General features: G+C 36.1%; 1 protein-coding gene across 2 annotated transcripts in view; it reads right to left on the reverse strand.

Annotated features, from left to right (window-relative positions):
• PIK3C3 (phosphatidylinositol 3-kinase catalytic subunit type 3) overlaps positions 1-15,409 on the reverse strand; it is a 141,760-nt gene that overhangs the window by 113,847 nt on the left and 12,504 nt on the right. For both annotated transcript variants that reach the window (XM_082698240.1, XM_082698239.1), the window contains exon 4: positions 14,541-14,670. In XM_082698240.1, coding sequence (XP_082554366.1) covers positions 14,541-14,670 — 130 coding nt within the window. The remainder of the gene's footprint in view (positions 1-14,540; positions 14,671-15,409) is intronic.

Raw genomic sequence — 15,409 nt, forward strand, 5'->3', positions numbered from 1 at the left:
CTTTTGCACAGCAAAGGAAAGAGCCAACAAAAACAAGAGACAACTGACAGAATGGGAGAAGGTATTTGCAAATGATGCATCAGATAAAGGGCTAGTATCCCGAATCTATAAAGAACTTATCAAACTCAACACCCAAAGTAGAAATAATCCAATCAAAAACCGGGCAGAGGACATGAACAGACATTTCTGCAAAGAAGACATCTAAATGGCCAAGACACATGAAAAAGTGCTCCACATCATTCGGCATCAGGGAAATACAAATCAAAACCACAATGAGATACCACCTCACACCAATCAGAATGGCTAAAATTAACAAGTCAGGAAATGACATATGCTGGTGAGGATGCGGAGAAAGGGGAACCCTCCTACACTATTGGTGGGAATGCAAGCTGGTGCAGCCACTCTGGAAAACAGCATGAAGTTCCTCAAAAAGTTGAAAATAGAGCTACCCTAGGACCCAGCAATCGCACTACTGGATATTTACCCTAAAGATACAAATGCAGGGATCCAAAGGGGATGCATGCACCCAAATGTTTATAGCAACAATGTCCACAATAGCCAAACTATGGAAGGAACCAAGATGTCCATCAACAGATGAATGGATAAAGAAGATGTGGTATATATATATACAATGGAATACTATGCAGCCATCAAATGAAATGAAATCTTGCCATTTGCAACAACATGGATGGAACTAGAGGGTATTACGCTGAGCAAAATAAGCCAATCAGAGAAAGAAAATTATCATATGATCTCTCTGATATAAGGAATTTGAGAAGCAGGGAGGGGGGTCATTGGGAGTAGGGAAGGAAAAAAAAATGAAACAAGATGGGATCAAGAGGGAGAAAAACCATAAGAGACTCGTAATCTCACAAAACAAATTGAGGGTTGCCGGGGGGAGGGGGGAGGGAGAGGGTTTCGGGGTTATGGACATTGGGGAGGGTATGTGCTGTTGAGTGCTATGAAATGTGTAAGCCTGATGATTCACAGTCCTGTACCCCTGGGGCTAATACATTATATGTTAATAAAAATAAAAATTAGGAAAAAAAAGATGCTATATGAAGTTATTTCACCTCATAATAAAAACTCAAAAAATACCTATCTGATTAATTTGAGCTACTAAAATGGAAACCAGGCATCAATATAATTTTCTCTCTCAAATTGTTTCTTCCAAAAGCCTTTCAACTAGGGCCAACTAAAAAACTGTATAAATTTAAAACTACCATTTTTTTTTAAGATTTTATTTATTTATTTGACAGAGAGAAATCACAAGTAGATGGAGAGGCAGGCAGAGAGAGAGAGAGAGAGGGAAGCAGGCTCCCCGCTGAGCAGGGAGCCCGATGTGGGACTCGATCTCAGGACTCTGAGATCATAACCTGAGCCGAAGGCAGCCCACTGAGCCGCCCAGGCGCCCTAAAACTACCATTTTTTAATATGTGGTTACTAAAAACTCTTATATAGAGGGATTTATAGGCTTTATATATCAAACCTTACTCATGTCAAGAAACCTTAAGAGGAGAGTTACATGATAAGTGGATTTTCCTTCCAAAAAAGTAGCTATAGAATACATGATACTTGGGCCAGATATATATATACTCTCTTAGGGAAACTAAGGGGGGAAAAAATGGCAAAGTTGTATTTTTTTTTTCCAGCTGCTGGAATATTAAATGAAAAAAACCAAGTCCACCTGTCACCAGAAAGAGAACTTTCAGATTCACAAAGTCTATGTGAAAGTCCAAAATTTCTCTCTTGAAACATATGTGAGAATATTGACCAATAAAAGTACTTGCTACTACCACACACAAGACTATTTTTCTCCAGCATGACTATGTAAGTGCTGTTTAATTCAACTATTTCATTATCTTCTTCCTCTAAATTCCCTCAAGTTAAAGGCCAAAACATAACTCTTTCAAATATAACACTTCCCTGAGCCTAGACTGGAATTGAGCAAAATTAATAAATATTCATTGAACAGAATAGCATTATAGGTCAGCTAATGCATTCACATGATGCACTATGGCTCATAAATTTCTATTGTTAAAATGTATAATTCTTCAATAAATGTAAGACAATGAGTCCTATTTGTATCAAATTAAATACAAGCTATACAGTAATTTATAATTCAAGACCAAATATAGTTGTATTTAAGAATTCACTTAAACTACTAAGAATAAAAAAGGAGCTGTGTGTGTGTGTGTGTGTTAGAGTATTTGTTACATACGCATATGTATTTAATTCTTAGGAAGCACAGGAGTGTCTATCCTCCTGATTAATGAAGTCTTAGCTACAAATCTTCAATTTTACTTTGAAACTTTACATGTAAATCTTACTCAGGAAGAGTGGCTTTTGTATCATAAAAGTTTCATTCAGTTAAACTTCTCAGAGATTAATCTAGTCTTAAAAGCATGTTACTTCCTATTTTTCTGGCAGAAACTATAGCTGTAAAGACAGACAACAGATTTATAGAACATCAATCAATATTCTTTTAGGGCTCAATCTTAACACTGACAAAAACTAATTTAGTCTATTTGCTACCAATGCTTTCAAGACAAATCTAAAAGCTTTGACAGTATTAGACAACAGTAAGCAAACCAAAGTGATTGATAAAGAAGATTCTACCATGTATCATTAGGAATAAATGTATAAGAGATTCCCAAATCCTTCTTTTATGACAAAAAAGAATTGCAAGAGAGAATCAAATCAAATAAGCTATGTTTATAAAAGTTACACCTATTATTTATATAAAAACCTATAGCTAAGAGGAATTTTTGATGATGTCAGTGGTGCCACTGAACAAGTTTCATAGCCTTGAATAATTTCAGCAGCTGTCATCATAATTCTATTTATTACTGTCATTTACAAAAGATCTGAGGAAGGAATAAACCAAAGTGAGATGCTTCTGCCTAACTCAAATTTTATAGCAGGATTCTGTTCTTTCATTTTTAAAGTAACAAATCTCTCCATTAACACTTTTGACCACTGTTTTCCTTCCCCAAAATGTAGATATTTAAAAAACAGGAGTTTTTTTTTTTGTTGTTGTTGTTCCTGGTTTCTTGTCACTAAAATGCATTATTACGGCAAACAAAAAATGTAAGTGGGTGTCTCATTTTTTGAGAGCATGACATCACTTCTACTATACTCATTATTATTTGTTTTTCATTGTGATGATAATAATAATAGTAACAATAATTTCATTTTTATGATTCCTATAACAGAGTCCAACTAATCACTTTACCAATGAAAAATATCCACAAATACAGAAATAGCTGGTTATGCAATGAGCCACTGTGACAGCTATAATCTGGAGTTTTGATGGCCAGTCTTTCTACCCAGTTATAATATATCTCATTACTATTTAAATCTTCCACCAGTTTTGATAGTTCTATTAATTTTAAAAGTATAAAATAAAAGATAATGCCTTCATTTTTCAAAACACCTCTTTGGATAATTTCATGTTTCTCAGATGTCTAAAACCTAAGCAGAAAATACCATTATGCAAAGTTCACATTTAAGTCACCAGTTTGATAACGGGTCCTAGAATTTATAACCAGAAATGATGTCCAGCGTATAACAAAACTCATTTCTTTAATCATATTTCTAAAAACCAAAACACTTGCCAATCTTAGTTTTCCAATATATGTTCTCTATAGCTAACATCAAGAGCAGATAAGCAAGTAACACTGGGTTTGAGTTCCAATTTCAATAATGTGAAAGACTAAGATAAAGTGAAAATCCTCATTCAACAAACAGCTAAAACATGAGTAACAGTAAAATAGGTATAACAACTTAGAAAGGCAAGCCTCACAAAAGGTAAGTTTCCTATCTACAATTACAATCCAATGAAAAGCTAGAGTCAATAGTCATAACAAAGAACTGGAACAAATGATTTTACAATCTGGATCAACAAAGCCGCTGAGATCAATATGACCGTAATTATTAAAATTAGAGAAAGAAAGTCAAAGAAAGGAAAGCGATAGGTAATTCTTACTTATAAATATATATGCAAAAATTTCAGCAGAAAATTAGCAAACTGAATCAAGCAATTAAAAAAATATATATCGGGATGCCTGGGTGGCTCAGTCAGTTAAGCGTCTGCCTTCAGCTCAGGTCATGATCCCAGGGTCCTGGGATCAAGTCCCACACTGGGCTCCTTGCTCTGTAGGGAGCCTGCTTCTCCCTCTGCCTGCCACTCCCCCTGCTTGTGTGCTCTCTCTCTGACAAAAAAGTAAAATAAAATCTTTAATATACATACGTACTTACAGAACACATCGGGGCGGGGCGCCTAAGTGATTCAGCCAACTGAGAATCTGACTCTTGATTTTGGCTTGGGTCAAGGTCTCAAAGTTGTGAGACCAAGCCCTGCATCAGGCTCCACTCGCATCTCTCCCTCTACTCCTACCCCTGCTCACAGGCACTCTCTCAAATAAATAAGTTAAATATTTAAACAAAACATATCATGATTCCAAGAACATAAGAACAGTTTAACACAGAATACCTATTAGTGTAATCCTTTACATTATTAAGTGTATCAAGGGTTCCCAAAATCAGCAAACTCACAAGACTCAGCGGCAGCTGTAATCACAGTTAAGATTCATCACATCAATACAGTAAGAATGGCTACATGGCTGAGTAAGAAAAAAGAAGACAAGGCAGGGTCTGGGGAAAATCTATATGCAGGCTTTCTATAACTTCCCCTCCTTGCCCAAAAAGTAACATACTTGAATAAGCTTCTTTCTCTATAAAGCAAAATGCAGCCTAAGAAAGTCCATTTGAGACTGAAATTAGAGATTTTTATCAGGGGTTGGTAACACAAGCGTTCTCTGCCTTCAACTACCTAAGTTCTAGGTTCCCAGGAAGAAAGCAGGTATTTACCATCAATCACAATGTACAGACAGCCTACGCACAGTCAAACATCTATACCAGTTAGGGAATGTTTCAAAAGCTAAGTTCTCAAACAGCTGAGAGCCAACCCTGCAAGCAGGACCTCCTAAAGATGGCAGCCTCAGGCCTACTACATTAACTGTTTTGGAAACAAAATATGGTAAAAGGATCCCAAAATTATACATATTATACATGATTATACATATATATGTATATGTATATATATGTATACACATACATATATATACACATATGTGTATAGTATATATCTGTGTGTGTGTGTGTGTGTGTGTGTGTGTATAAAGAAGTAATAGCCAACATCTTATCACATGGTTAAATGTAAGAAGCACTTTCATTAAAGTCAGGAACAAAACAAGAATGCCTCCACTACTGTTTCTGTTATACACTATATCAGAGTTTCATATACCAGTCACAGAAGAAAAACACAAATGAAAGAAATAAACATTATTTATAGGTCATTATCACATAGAAAAGTCAAAAGAACCATTAGACAAACTATTAAAAATGATGAGTTCAGAAATGTTGCTCAATATAAGATTAATGAAAAGAAATCAGTATTATTTGAACCATTAGATAAACTATTAGAAACAATGAGTTCAGAAGTGTTGCTCAATATCAGATTAATGAAAAGAAATCAGTATTATTCCAAAATTCCTACTATTCCCTCTTTCCCAATCTAAAAATACAGTCTTTAGAAGACACAATAGTAACAAAAGCTACCTGAAATTTGGAAAAGAAAATGTATAGATGGTCATCTTTGCAATTTCACTCCTAAATTTCTACCCTAAAGAAATCACTTGTGGGCATAAGGTGGAATATGAAATAGCATTCACTTCAGCCCTGTAAGTAATACAAAAAACTGAAATTGCTGGGAGAACAAATAAACTAATCTACTTATCCAATGGAATACTATACAGTAGTTTAAATGAAAGCACTCAAGCAAAGCACTGCATATACTGACATGGATAAATCTCAAGAAAAACATTAAGTTTAAAATGTAAATTACAAAACAAAAAAAAAATGAGGGAAGTTTTAACAAATACCTATAATTTTTTTTTAATTTTTTAAGATTTTATTTGTTTATTTGAGAGAGAGCACAAGCTAGGTGGGGAGAGGTGGAGGGAGAAGCAGACTCTGCACTGAGCAGGGACCCTGCCCCTAACGCAGGGCTCGACTCCAGGACCCTGGGATCATGACCTGAGCTGAAGGCAGACACTTAACCAACTGAGCCATCCAGGTGCCCCTTAAATCTTTTCTAAAATAATGTGAAACAAGGCAAAATGTTAAATGTTCAATCTTAACAATGAATACATAGATGTCTATTACATTATTTTATGGGTTGAATTTATAAAAAAATTTAAAACTTGGAGCGCCAAGTTTTCCCTGGTCAGTGGAAAGGCTGCTTTTCCCTCTCCCACTCCACCTGCTTGTGTTCCCTCTCTCGCTCTCTGTCAAATAAACAAATAAAATCTTTTTAAAAATGTAAAAACTTAACAGTACACATAATTTTAAAACCCAGGCATTTAACTTGCAAGGACTGGAAAAACTGAATGAAGCTACAGTCTGTGTGTACGTTCTCACTATCTCTTCTCACCAGTCTTGAGGTTCAACTACCGCTTAACTTATTTAGTTAACTCCCTTGGGCTGAAGAACACTCTGATGAGGAAGATAGAACAAATTCAATTGGGTTATCTCACATAGACCCCCTTCTTCCATATGATTTTAATGCTTCCAAAATAAAATAAAATTTATACTTAAAATATAAATATTCTGGGGCACCTGAGTGGCTTGCCTTTCTCCACTCTTGTTGAAACTGTTTTCTCAGAGTCCAAGACTAACCCCAAATTCAATCCATTATTCCATTCCTTGGCTATAACTGCAATCTTGATGTATAATGTGATATCCTTAGTTTTTTTTCCCGAAGTTCCTATTTTCCCCCTTTCACCAACTGGTTCCTTCATACTGGCTATAATTTAGTGCTAAAGTAGCCATACTTTGTTTCCTTAACCTTCTAAAAAATTACCCTGTGATCAAGCAATTTGACAAAAGCCTGGGCTGAACAAATGAGACTTCATTGCCACTAATTTTCTAGCTGCATCATTTTTTGTGATCACACAAAGAAACTACCAACACCTTCCCTTCCACAGCTCTAAAATATTTCCACAATTTTATCAGCATCTGTTTTCCTCTTTTATCTTTAGCAAAGGATTCTTACATCCAGTTGTACCATGAAGTTCCTACCATATTGTTTCTTTGAATAACACATACCCTCTTTCACTGTTACATTTCTTTTCCTCCTAAACCCTAGTCATTTGACGTCTGTGGGTGAAAGAAATCTTAAGAGTGACTGTTATTTATTGCTTTTAACCTATGCATTGGTGACAACTAAAGCCACAAGTATTGTTTATAACTCGGGGTGCCCGGGTGGCTCAGTCAGTTAAGAATCAGACTCTTGATTTTGGCTCAGGTCACCATCTTGGGGACACAGGATTAAGCTCTACATGGGGCTCTGTACTCAGTGAAGTCTGCTTACCACCCTCCCTCTGCTCCTCCCCTCACTTACTCTTTCGAGTTCCAAAATAAATTTGTTTCTAACTTCATTCATAGCACATGTTTGCAAAGGTACTAACTGGCCATGGGCAAATCCTTATTTACTAAGTTCCCAGGCACCATTTATTTATTATGCCCTACATGTGGACCTCAGGTATATACGTGTGGTTTCAAGCTCCCTCTGCCTTTTCCCCTACTTTCAATTCTTATCTCCCTGATAAGAAAACATATTCCCCATACAAACAAATCCTTCACAAGCCTTAAATCTTAAAAAAAAAAAAAAAGTCAGATACTTATCTTCAGAAAAACATTTACATGAAGAATTTAAAGACCTGAATTTAGGTCCTGGTTCAACTTACCAAGCATGATACCCTAAATGAATCATTTAGCTTCTCTAAGCTTCCATTTTCTCAGGAGTTTAAAAGCAATGTATGTTACAAGTCCAATCATTATACTCATAAAATCAAATGAAAGCACATAAGTAATAACAACAGCTAACATTTGTTAGTGCTCAGTGATGTCGAGCAATATCAAATCCTTTAAATAGTTTATCTCATTTATATTTAGTCTTCACAATAACTCAAAAAAGTAGATGTTAGCTATTCTTACTATTGTACAGATGAAAATTTCATGGCTTAGAAAAAGTTAAGTAGCTAATCTAAGATCACAACAAGAGACAACTGAAATCTAAATGGAAATCCATATTCAAAGTCATGATTTTAATCACTGCTCCATTTTAGTCCTCAATCTACACTAAAAGGCTTTATAGGTATTAAAACACTTTATACATGCAAGATGATTATCATTATTAGTATTATTATTACTCATAATGGCACTAATAGTAACAACAGCATCGACTTAGTAATACCTTTTTTTTTGTCTCCAACTTACAGAAGTATGCCTTCAATAGAGCAGGTGATGGTGGTGGAGACAAAGAGGGATAAAAAACAGTGTTGGGTGACTACACTTATCACGGTGAGCATTTCATAAAGCATATAAATGTCAAATCACTATGTTGCACACCTGAAACCAATATAATATTGCATGTCAACTAAAATTTTTACTTATGAATGTTCCCGAATTTTATTTTGCCAAGTAAAGTCATTTTTTTAAGTGCTACTATCAAACGAGACATTTTAATACTCAAAAACACCAAAAGAACACAATCTTAGAATAAAGTCCTTTATATTAAATAAATTTTTATGAAAACATTAAAAAGAGGACTTTTGCACATATTTAACATAAAAACCCCCTCTAATTAATGTCTCTAGACTAGTACCCGTTCAATGTAATCCATTCAATGTAAAATATTTTCTTTCAAGGACAAATGTTTCAGCAGGTCAAAGAGTACTATAAATAGCCTCAATCCCACTTCACAAAGTTATGTCATGAGAAAATTTCCTATTACCTTAATCTCAATTTTAAAGGATCATTTTGTAACCATGATAGTATGTCAGTGTTTATTCATTCCATAGATAGAGTGTAGACAGCATATTCAAGTAATCCTGTAACTAAAAAGATTCAAGAGAGAAGGTCCTTTTAAGATTCCCCCAAACTGAAATTACTCACGGCAGTTTCTAGTTCCTTTAGGCTAGCTCCTTCATGGCTCACTAAGAAATAACAATCTCCTGAAGACCAATTTAATTTTCAAGGTGCCTTAAAAAAACACATCCTGGGTAGCAGACACAAGTAATATAGTTACCAGAAAGATAATAATATGGTTACTAACCCATTACTAATTAGTAAATTGGCATTCTAGACCAGTGCTGTCCAACAGACCATTTGGCAATAATGGAAATACTCTATATCTGTACTGACCAATAGCTGCTGGCCACATGTGGCAAAGGAGCATTTGAAATGTGATTACAGTAACAAAGCAACTGAATTTTTAACCTTATTTAATTCTAATTAACTTAAATTGCCACATGCGAATTATGGCTATTATTTTGGTCAGTACAGCTCTAAATTATAAATAACCCTTCAAATCGATTGGCATAAGCCTATTCTCAAGACACTAATTATTCCTCAATGAACTAAAAACACCCAGTTTCTATTGCTATAAACCTTAAGTCTGGACCCTGGACCCAGAGACCCAGATTGATCCCATGCAGACAATATGAGGGTCAGCCTGAAACTTCACCTCATCTTACCACAACTTCACTATCGCAGTGCTCACCTACATACTCAACTTGCCCCAACCTATCTGTGTCACACAGACCACAAAGCATTTTTCATCTAGTCGTTATTTTCTCTTTGCCTCCTCTTAATCAAATTGACAGAAACTAAAGCACATTCCAAAGGCATCAGGCAGAGCTGCTAAAATGAAAAGGAGACAGTGGAGAAGCATGCTTTTGCACTAACCTTTCATGTCTAAAGACATGGATTCAAATATAAATCAAACACTGAAGCTTGGTAGTCACATCCAAAACCCCAGGTGGATATGCATCCTAGTCATAAAACTCTTACAATATGACAAGCTGAAAAACGGAACAGATGGGAACAATGGGCAAATTTGCTCAAGTAAGGCCCACAATCATTAAAAGGCTGGGTCATGGACAATGAAAGGAGAGTAAATGCTCCAGAGGACTGGCCTTTGATTATTGTCACAAATCAATTCAAACAGAAAGATACTATACTTGTAAATATTAATTAGGAAAATTTAGAGCTGGGTTAAAAAAAAGATAATGAGGAAGAACTGGGTGGGGGGGTGAGTCTATTTTAATGCACTCATTTCTTCCTATCCCCTACTAGTCTAAGAAATCTAACCTAGAAAAAATGAGAACCAAACTGAAGACTGCCCCATTTTGTTTCCTTTTCTCACATTCCTTTACTCAAATGAAAACTAGGTATAATGTAAAATCATCACAGAGGTTAATTCCACTAAAATCCTGCTGAAAGGATTTGACTTTTAAAAATATTCAACGTAGAAATCAGGCTTTTAAACTTCAGTTATTCATACTGCAGTTGTAATTCAAGCTTCATAGCTGAACAAGCAATAAGTCAGAGTAAGAACAGTTAGTCCAGCTTGAGTTTGAAGTTCTTTGCTTAATAATTATCTAACGCCATCTTTCCACAAGCCATTTAAATAGTTCATCTTCATTTCACAGTCCTCTTGTCCCATTATCCCCAGGCAGCCAAGACTAAAGCACTTCTGTAACTGAATAAACTTTCTTACACAGCAGTTTGAAAATTGTCACTATGCTATTTATTTTGGCTCATGGGTACAATGCATGGTAACTACGCTTTGCTATTATTAAGATTTATGTATACCTTTCCACTCTGAGTCCAACTGCCTTCTCAACAATTAGAAACAATCATAGTAAATTCACTGGCTGGAAAATCAAAGTACAAGAAATAAACTATTCAGTTCTAACCACATCAGCCCCTTCTCATTTATTTCCTTAAAATGGTAGTGTTAGAAATAAGAATATTGTTAATCTAAAATCTGTTCCTTGGTGCATCTGGGTGGCTTGGTCTTTAAGCGTCTGCCTTTGGCTCAGGTCATGATCCCATGATCCCAGAGTCCTGCATCAGGCTCCCTTCTCAGCGGGAAGCCTGCTTTTCCCTCTTACACTCCCACTGCTTGTGTTCCCTCTCTCACTGTGTCACTGTCAAATAAATAAATAAAATCTTTTTAAAAATAAATAAATAGGGACGCCTGGATGGCTCAGTTGGTTAAGCAGTAGCCTTTGGCTCAGGTCATGATCCCAGCATCCTGGGATCGAGTCCCCCATCGGGCTCCTTGCTCAGCAGGGAGCCTGCTTCTCCCTCTGCCTCTGCCTGCCACTCTGTCTGCCTGTGCGCTCGCGCGCGCTCTCTCTGACAAATAAATAAATAAATAATATTTTAAAAAATAAATAAATAAAATAGAGAGAAAAAAAAATCTGTTTCTTTTGTATAAAAATGGAAACAAAAGGACACACATTCTTTCCTGGTTTTTTAAAAATGTATTGTACCAGAGACAATTTCAAAGTGTTTTGAGGAAAAGAATCACAATCTAACTGAACAAACTTTTTAATGTGGAACCAGAAAAATGAGAGCGGAAGGAAAATGAGAGGAAAAGAGAGCTACTATGGCACAATCTAGGAACAAAGCAAATATGGAGTATAATTTTAAGTTCAGACATAACAAGTATCAAAGTATACTTTCTCTGGTATAAGGCAAGGGAAACAGACTCAGGAAGCTAGTCTGAAAACCTAAACTAAAAAAGCAGGTACTAATCAAACAACAACAACAAAATCAGATTTAAGAGCAGAGCCACATCATTCACACTAGGTAGGTCCTGAGTAATGCTTTACTCTAAGCATACAGATTGCAGGAAAAAAAGGAATGACGTGAATACAGCACATTCACAACTGCAAATATATAATTACATGTTTATTCTCTACTAAGATGATTACTATAAAATCCTGGTAGATATATAAAACTGCTATTCCAGTACCTTTCTTTTCTTTAAGATTTATTTTTTTTAAAGATTTTATTCATTTATTTGACAGACAGAGATCACAAGTAGGCAGAGAGGCAGGCAGAGAGAGAGGAGGAAGCAGGCTCCCTGCGGAGCAGAGAGCCCGACATGGGGCTCGATCCCAGGACTCCGGAATTATGACCTGAGCCGAAGGCAGAGGCTTTAACCCACTGAGCCACCCAGGCGCCTCAAGACTTATTTATTTGAGAGAGAAAAAAGAGAAAAGGTGTGCACATGAGCAGGGGGAGGACAGAGGGAGAGAAAGAAGCCTCAAGCAGACTCCCCAGTCAGTGCAAAGCCCAACACAGGGCTCCATCCCAGGACCCCAAGATCAAGACCTGACCAGAAATCGAGAGGCAGATGCCTAACCAACTGAGCCACCCTGCTGCCCACCATTTCAGTACTTTGAAAATAACTGAATATGAATAGCTACACAGGACCCAGAAACCATCCATTCTAAACTTCTGACTCTACAGGCTCAGAAATTATTTTCTGCGATTCAACAAGATGGCCAAGTCTCTGACTCATACTACAGTGCTCTTCCCACTGAAAAGTGCTTCCAAGTACCCAAACTTCCAATATCATTTTTTAAAACATTCTTCCTCTACAGCAGCAGGGATAGAACAGGTTTTGAAACCTCACACAGCATGACCAACTGCTATACAGAAAAGAATGAGGCACATAGCCTCAAAAAAGCTGTTAAGATGCTCATTCTCACTAATTTTTATTCCCATTTCAAAGGTTTATAAACCAATGAATAAAGACTTATTTGAAAACTGTTAACATACTCTGAGAAATACAGACAACATATATATGTTAGTATCTCTTAAAAAATTAGGACCCAACTTGCCATATTCTTTAATATAAAGAACTGAGACTGCAGACGATTCCTACCAATTGACAAATATGTTAAGAAAGCTTCTTCCTGATACCTCATTTAGCTCTGCATATGCAGAGACATCATTCCTAGAGCTGCAAATGTGCACTAATGACTAATGACCAAATGTGCACTAATGAACCTTGATGAACACATGAAAAGCTTGAGAACTTTCCTATATCCCATGTAAGAACGTAAACAAAATCTCAGGAGTAACTATACTGAAAATAGATTTTATTTATGTAATTATGAAGGGGAAGTTGACAACAGTAATTTGTTTAGAAAGCTTATGAGGAAACTATGGCATCATTTTTCCATAAAAGACGGAGAATGAACTTGACAATAAAAAATTTGTGTTGAAAAAAAAAGCCAAGCTAATGCAAGTAATTATTCTTTATAATTAAATTTCTCCTATATGTAGGTTGAGGCAACAAGCTATAAAATACTTAGCATCAAAACTTTCTCCAGGGGCGCCTGGGTGGCTCAGTGGGTTAAGCCGCTGCCTTCGGCTCAGGTCATGATCTCAGGGTCCTGGGATCGAGTCCCGCGTCGGGCTCTTTGCTCAGCAGGGAGCCTGCTTCCCTATCTCTCTCTCTCTGCCTGCCTCTCCAACTACTTGTAATTTCTCTCTGTCAAATTAATAAATAAAATCTTTAAAAAAAAAAAAAAAAAACTTTCTCCAGGCATTAAAGAGTCATCCATACAAATAAGACTGCAAAGGAAATTTACATCAAGAATTAAAAGAGTCTCTTAAAAGAATCATAAAAGGATCTTTACACAGTATCTGACATAGTGTTTTGTGAACAAATATTCACAAAATAAGTTATAGTGTTGTGATTTAAGCACAGAATTGAATCTAGTTTTTCTTTTCTCCTAAATGAAAACACTACAATAAAACAATTTTTAAATAAAAAGGTAACAATTCATTCTGCTTAAAAAAAAAAAAAAAAGTGAGGGAAGTATGAGAACAATTGAGATTGAAGAATAACATAAGCTGGTGATATATTGCTACTTCCAAGCAACATAAGAATGTCTAGCATGTAACACTTGCATCTTTAAGACTAAGTCACCAAAAAAAGGAGGCAGTCATCTTGAAAGTATCACCAAAAACTCTATGTTCTCAAATCTGGCAGAATTATAAACACAAAAGGCCACATATTGTATAATTCCATCTGTATGAAATGTCCAGAATAGGAACATCCACAGAGACAGAAAGTAGATTAATAGTTGCCAAGCCAGGGGCCGGAGAGCAGAGGGAAAGGGGACTGACCACTAATAGGTAGAGTGTACGGTGACATTTTTTATGAAAATGTTCTAAAATTCAATAGCGGCATGACTACACAATTCAACATTTCGTGAATTTACTAAAAAACCACCGAACCGTACACTTTCCAAGAGTGAATTTTACGGTATGTGAATTATCATTCCAATTAAATTATTATTAAAAAATTAAATTTAGGATGGGTGGCTCAGATGGTTAAGCCTTCAGCTCAGGTCATGATCCCAGAGCTCCAGGATCGAGACCCGCATCAGGCCCCCAGCTCCATGAGGAGTCTGCTTCTCCCTCTGACCTTCTCCCCCCTCATGGTCACTCTCTCTCTCTCTCTCTCTCTCATGGAGAAATAAAATCTTAGAAAAAAATAAAAATTTAAGTCAAAAGAATGGTCTGACAATTCATAATGTCAATTTCTATTACAGCAGGCATCACTCAGAGCTTTCCACCTGTTTCAATAGTTTCTTTTTTACCTTGGCAAGGCGACTCATCTGATCTTCAGAAAGAGTACTGCTTGTTCTGCCAGGAGTTTTTGTGGGTTCTGACCCATCTGCTTCTACATTAGGCCAGACTTTCAAGTCATGCATCCCTTGGCGAAACATGCTAGGCGAAAAGAGAATGTTCAGGGTAGAAGTAAATTAATGCAGTTCATTATAGGACATTTCAGTTCCCAAACAGAGAGAATTCCACAAAGGAAAATGCATATCTCTCTTGCCAACCTTGAAGCCTCCAGTGGGTTGTAAAGCAATTAATTAAATAACTAAAATCCATGTAACACTTTTTTACAAGGTATTCTTTGCTCCTCCACATAGAACTGTTACAGAAATTCTAAAGGTAGAGTAGAAACAGAAAAAGTTCAGTGATGGACCACACTTCATTACTTCAGTGGAGATCCTAGAAAAAATGAGAGACTAAATTCCTACCCAATGAAAGAATGTCACATTTACAATGACTGAAACCAAAATTTAAGTAATTTCATAACTCTACTTTAAATGACAATTCAGCATCATAGACTGTAAAGTAAAAATGCTGAGATCTGAATCCCAGCTGTGCCATCTATCATCTATTACCTATGCGACCTTGGGTAAACTATCTAACCTATGTGCCTCAGTTTTCTCATCTATAAAGTAAGATTATAAAGAATATACCTGCATCTTGTTAGAAAAGTTAAACAGATGGGTAGAAGTAAAAAGAACTTAGAATAGTGCCGGCATTAAATGTTAGCTAAATGTTAAAATGTTAGCTACTATTTTCTGTTTACTAAGTAGCTGATGTCTCTCCTGTCTTCTCTTGCCCAGGAGGTACATCTTAAACAGAATACGATTACAGATTCACATGAGAA

Source organism: Mustela nivalis (genome assembly GCF_964662115.1).
Source record: "Mustela nivalis genome assembly, chromosome: 14".
NCBI classification, from domain to species: Eukaryota; Metazoa; Chordata; class Mammalia; order Carnivora; family Mustelidae; genus Mustela; species Mustela nivalis.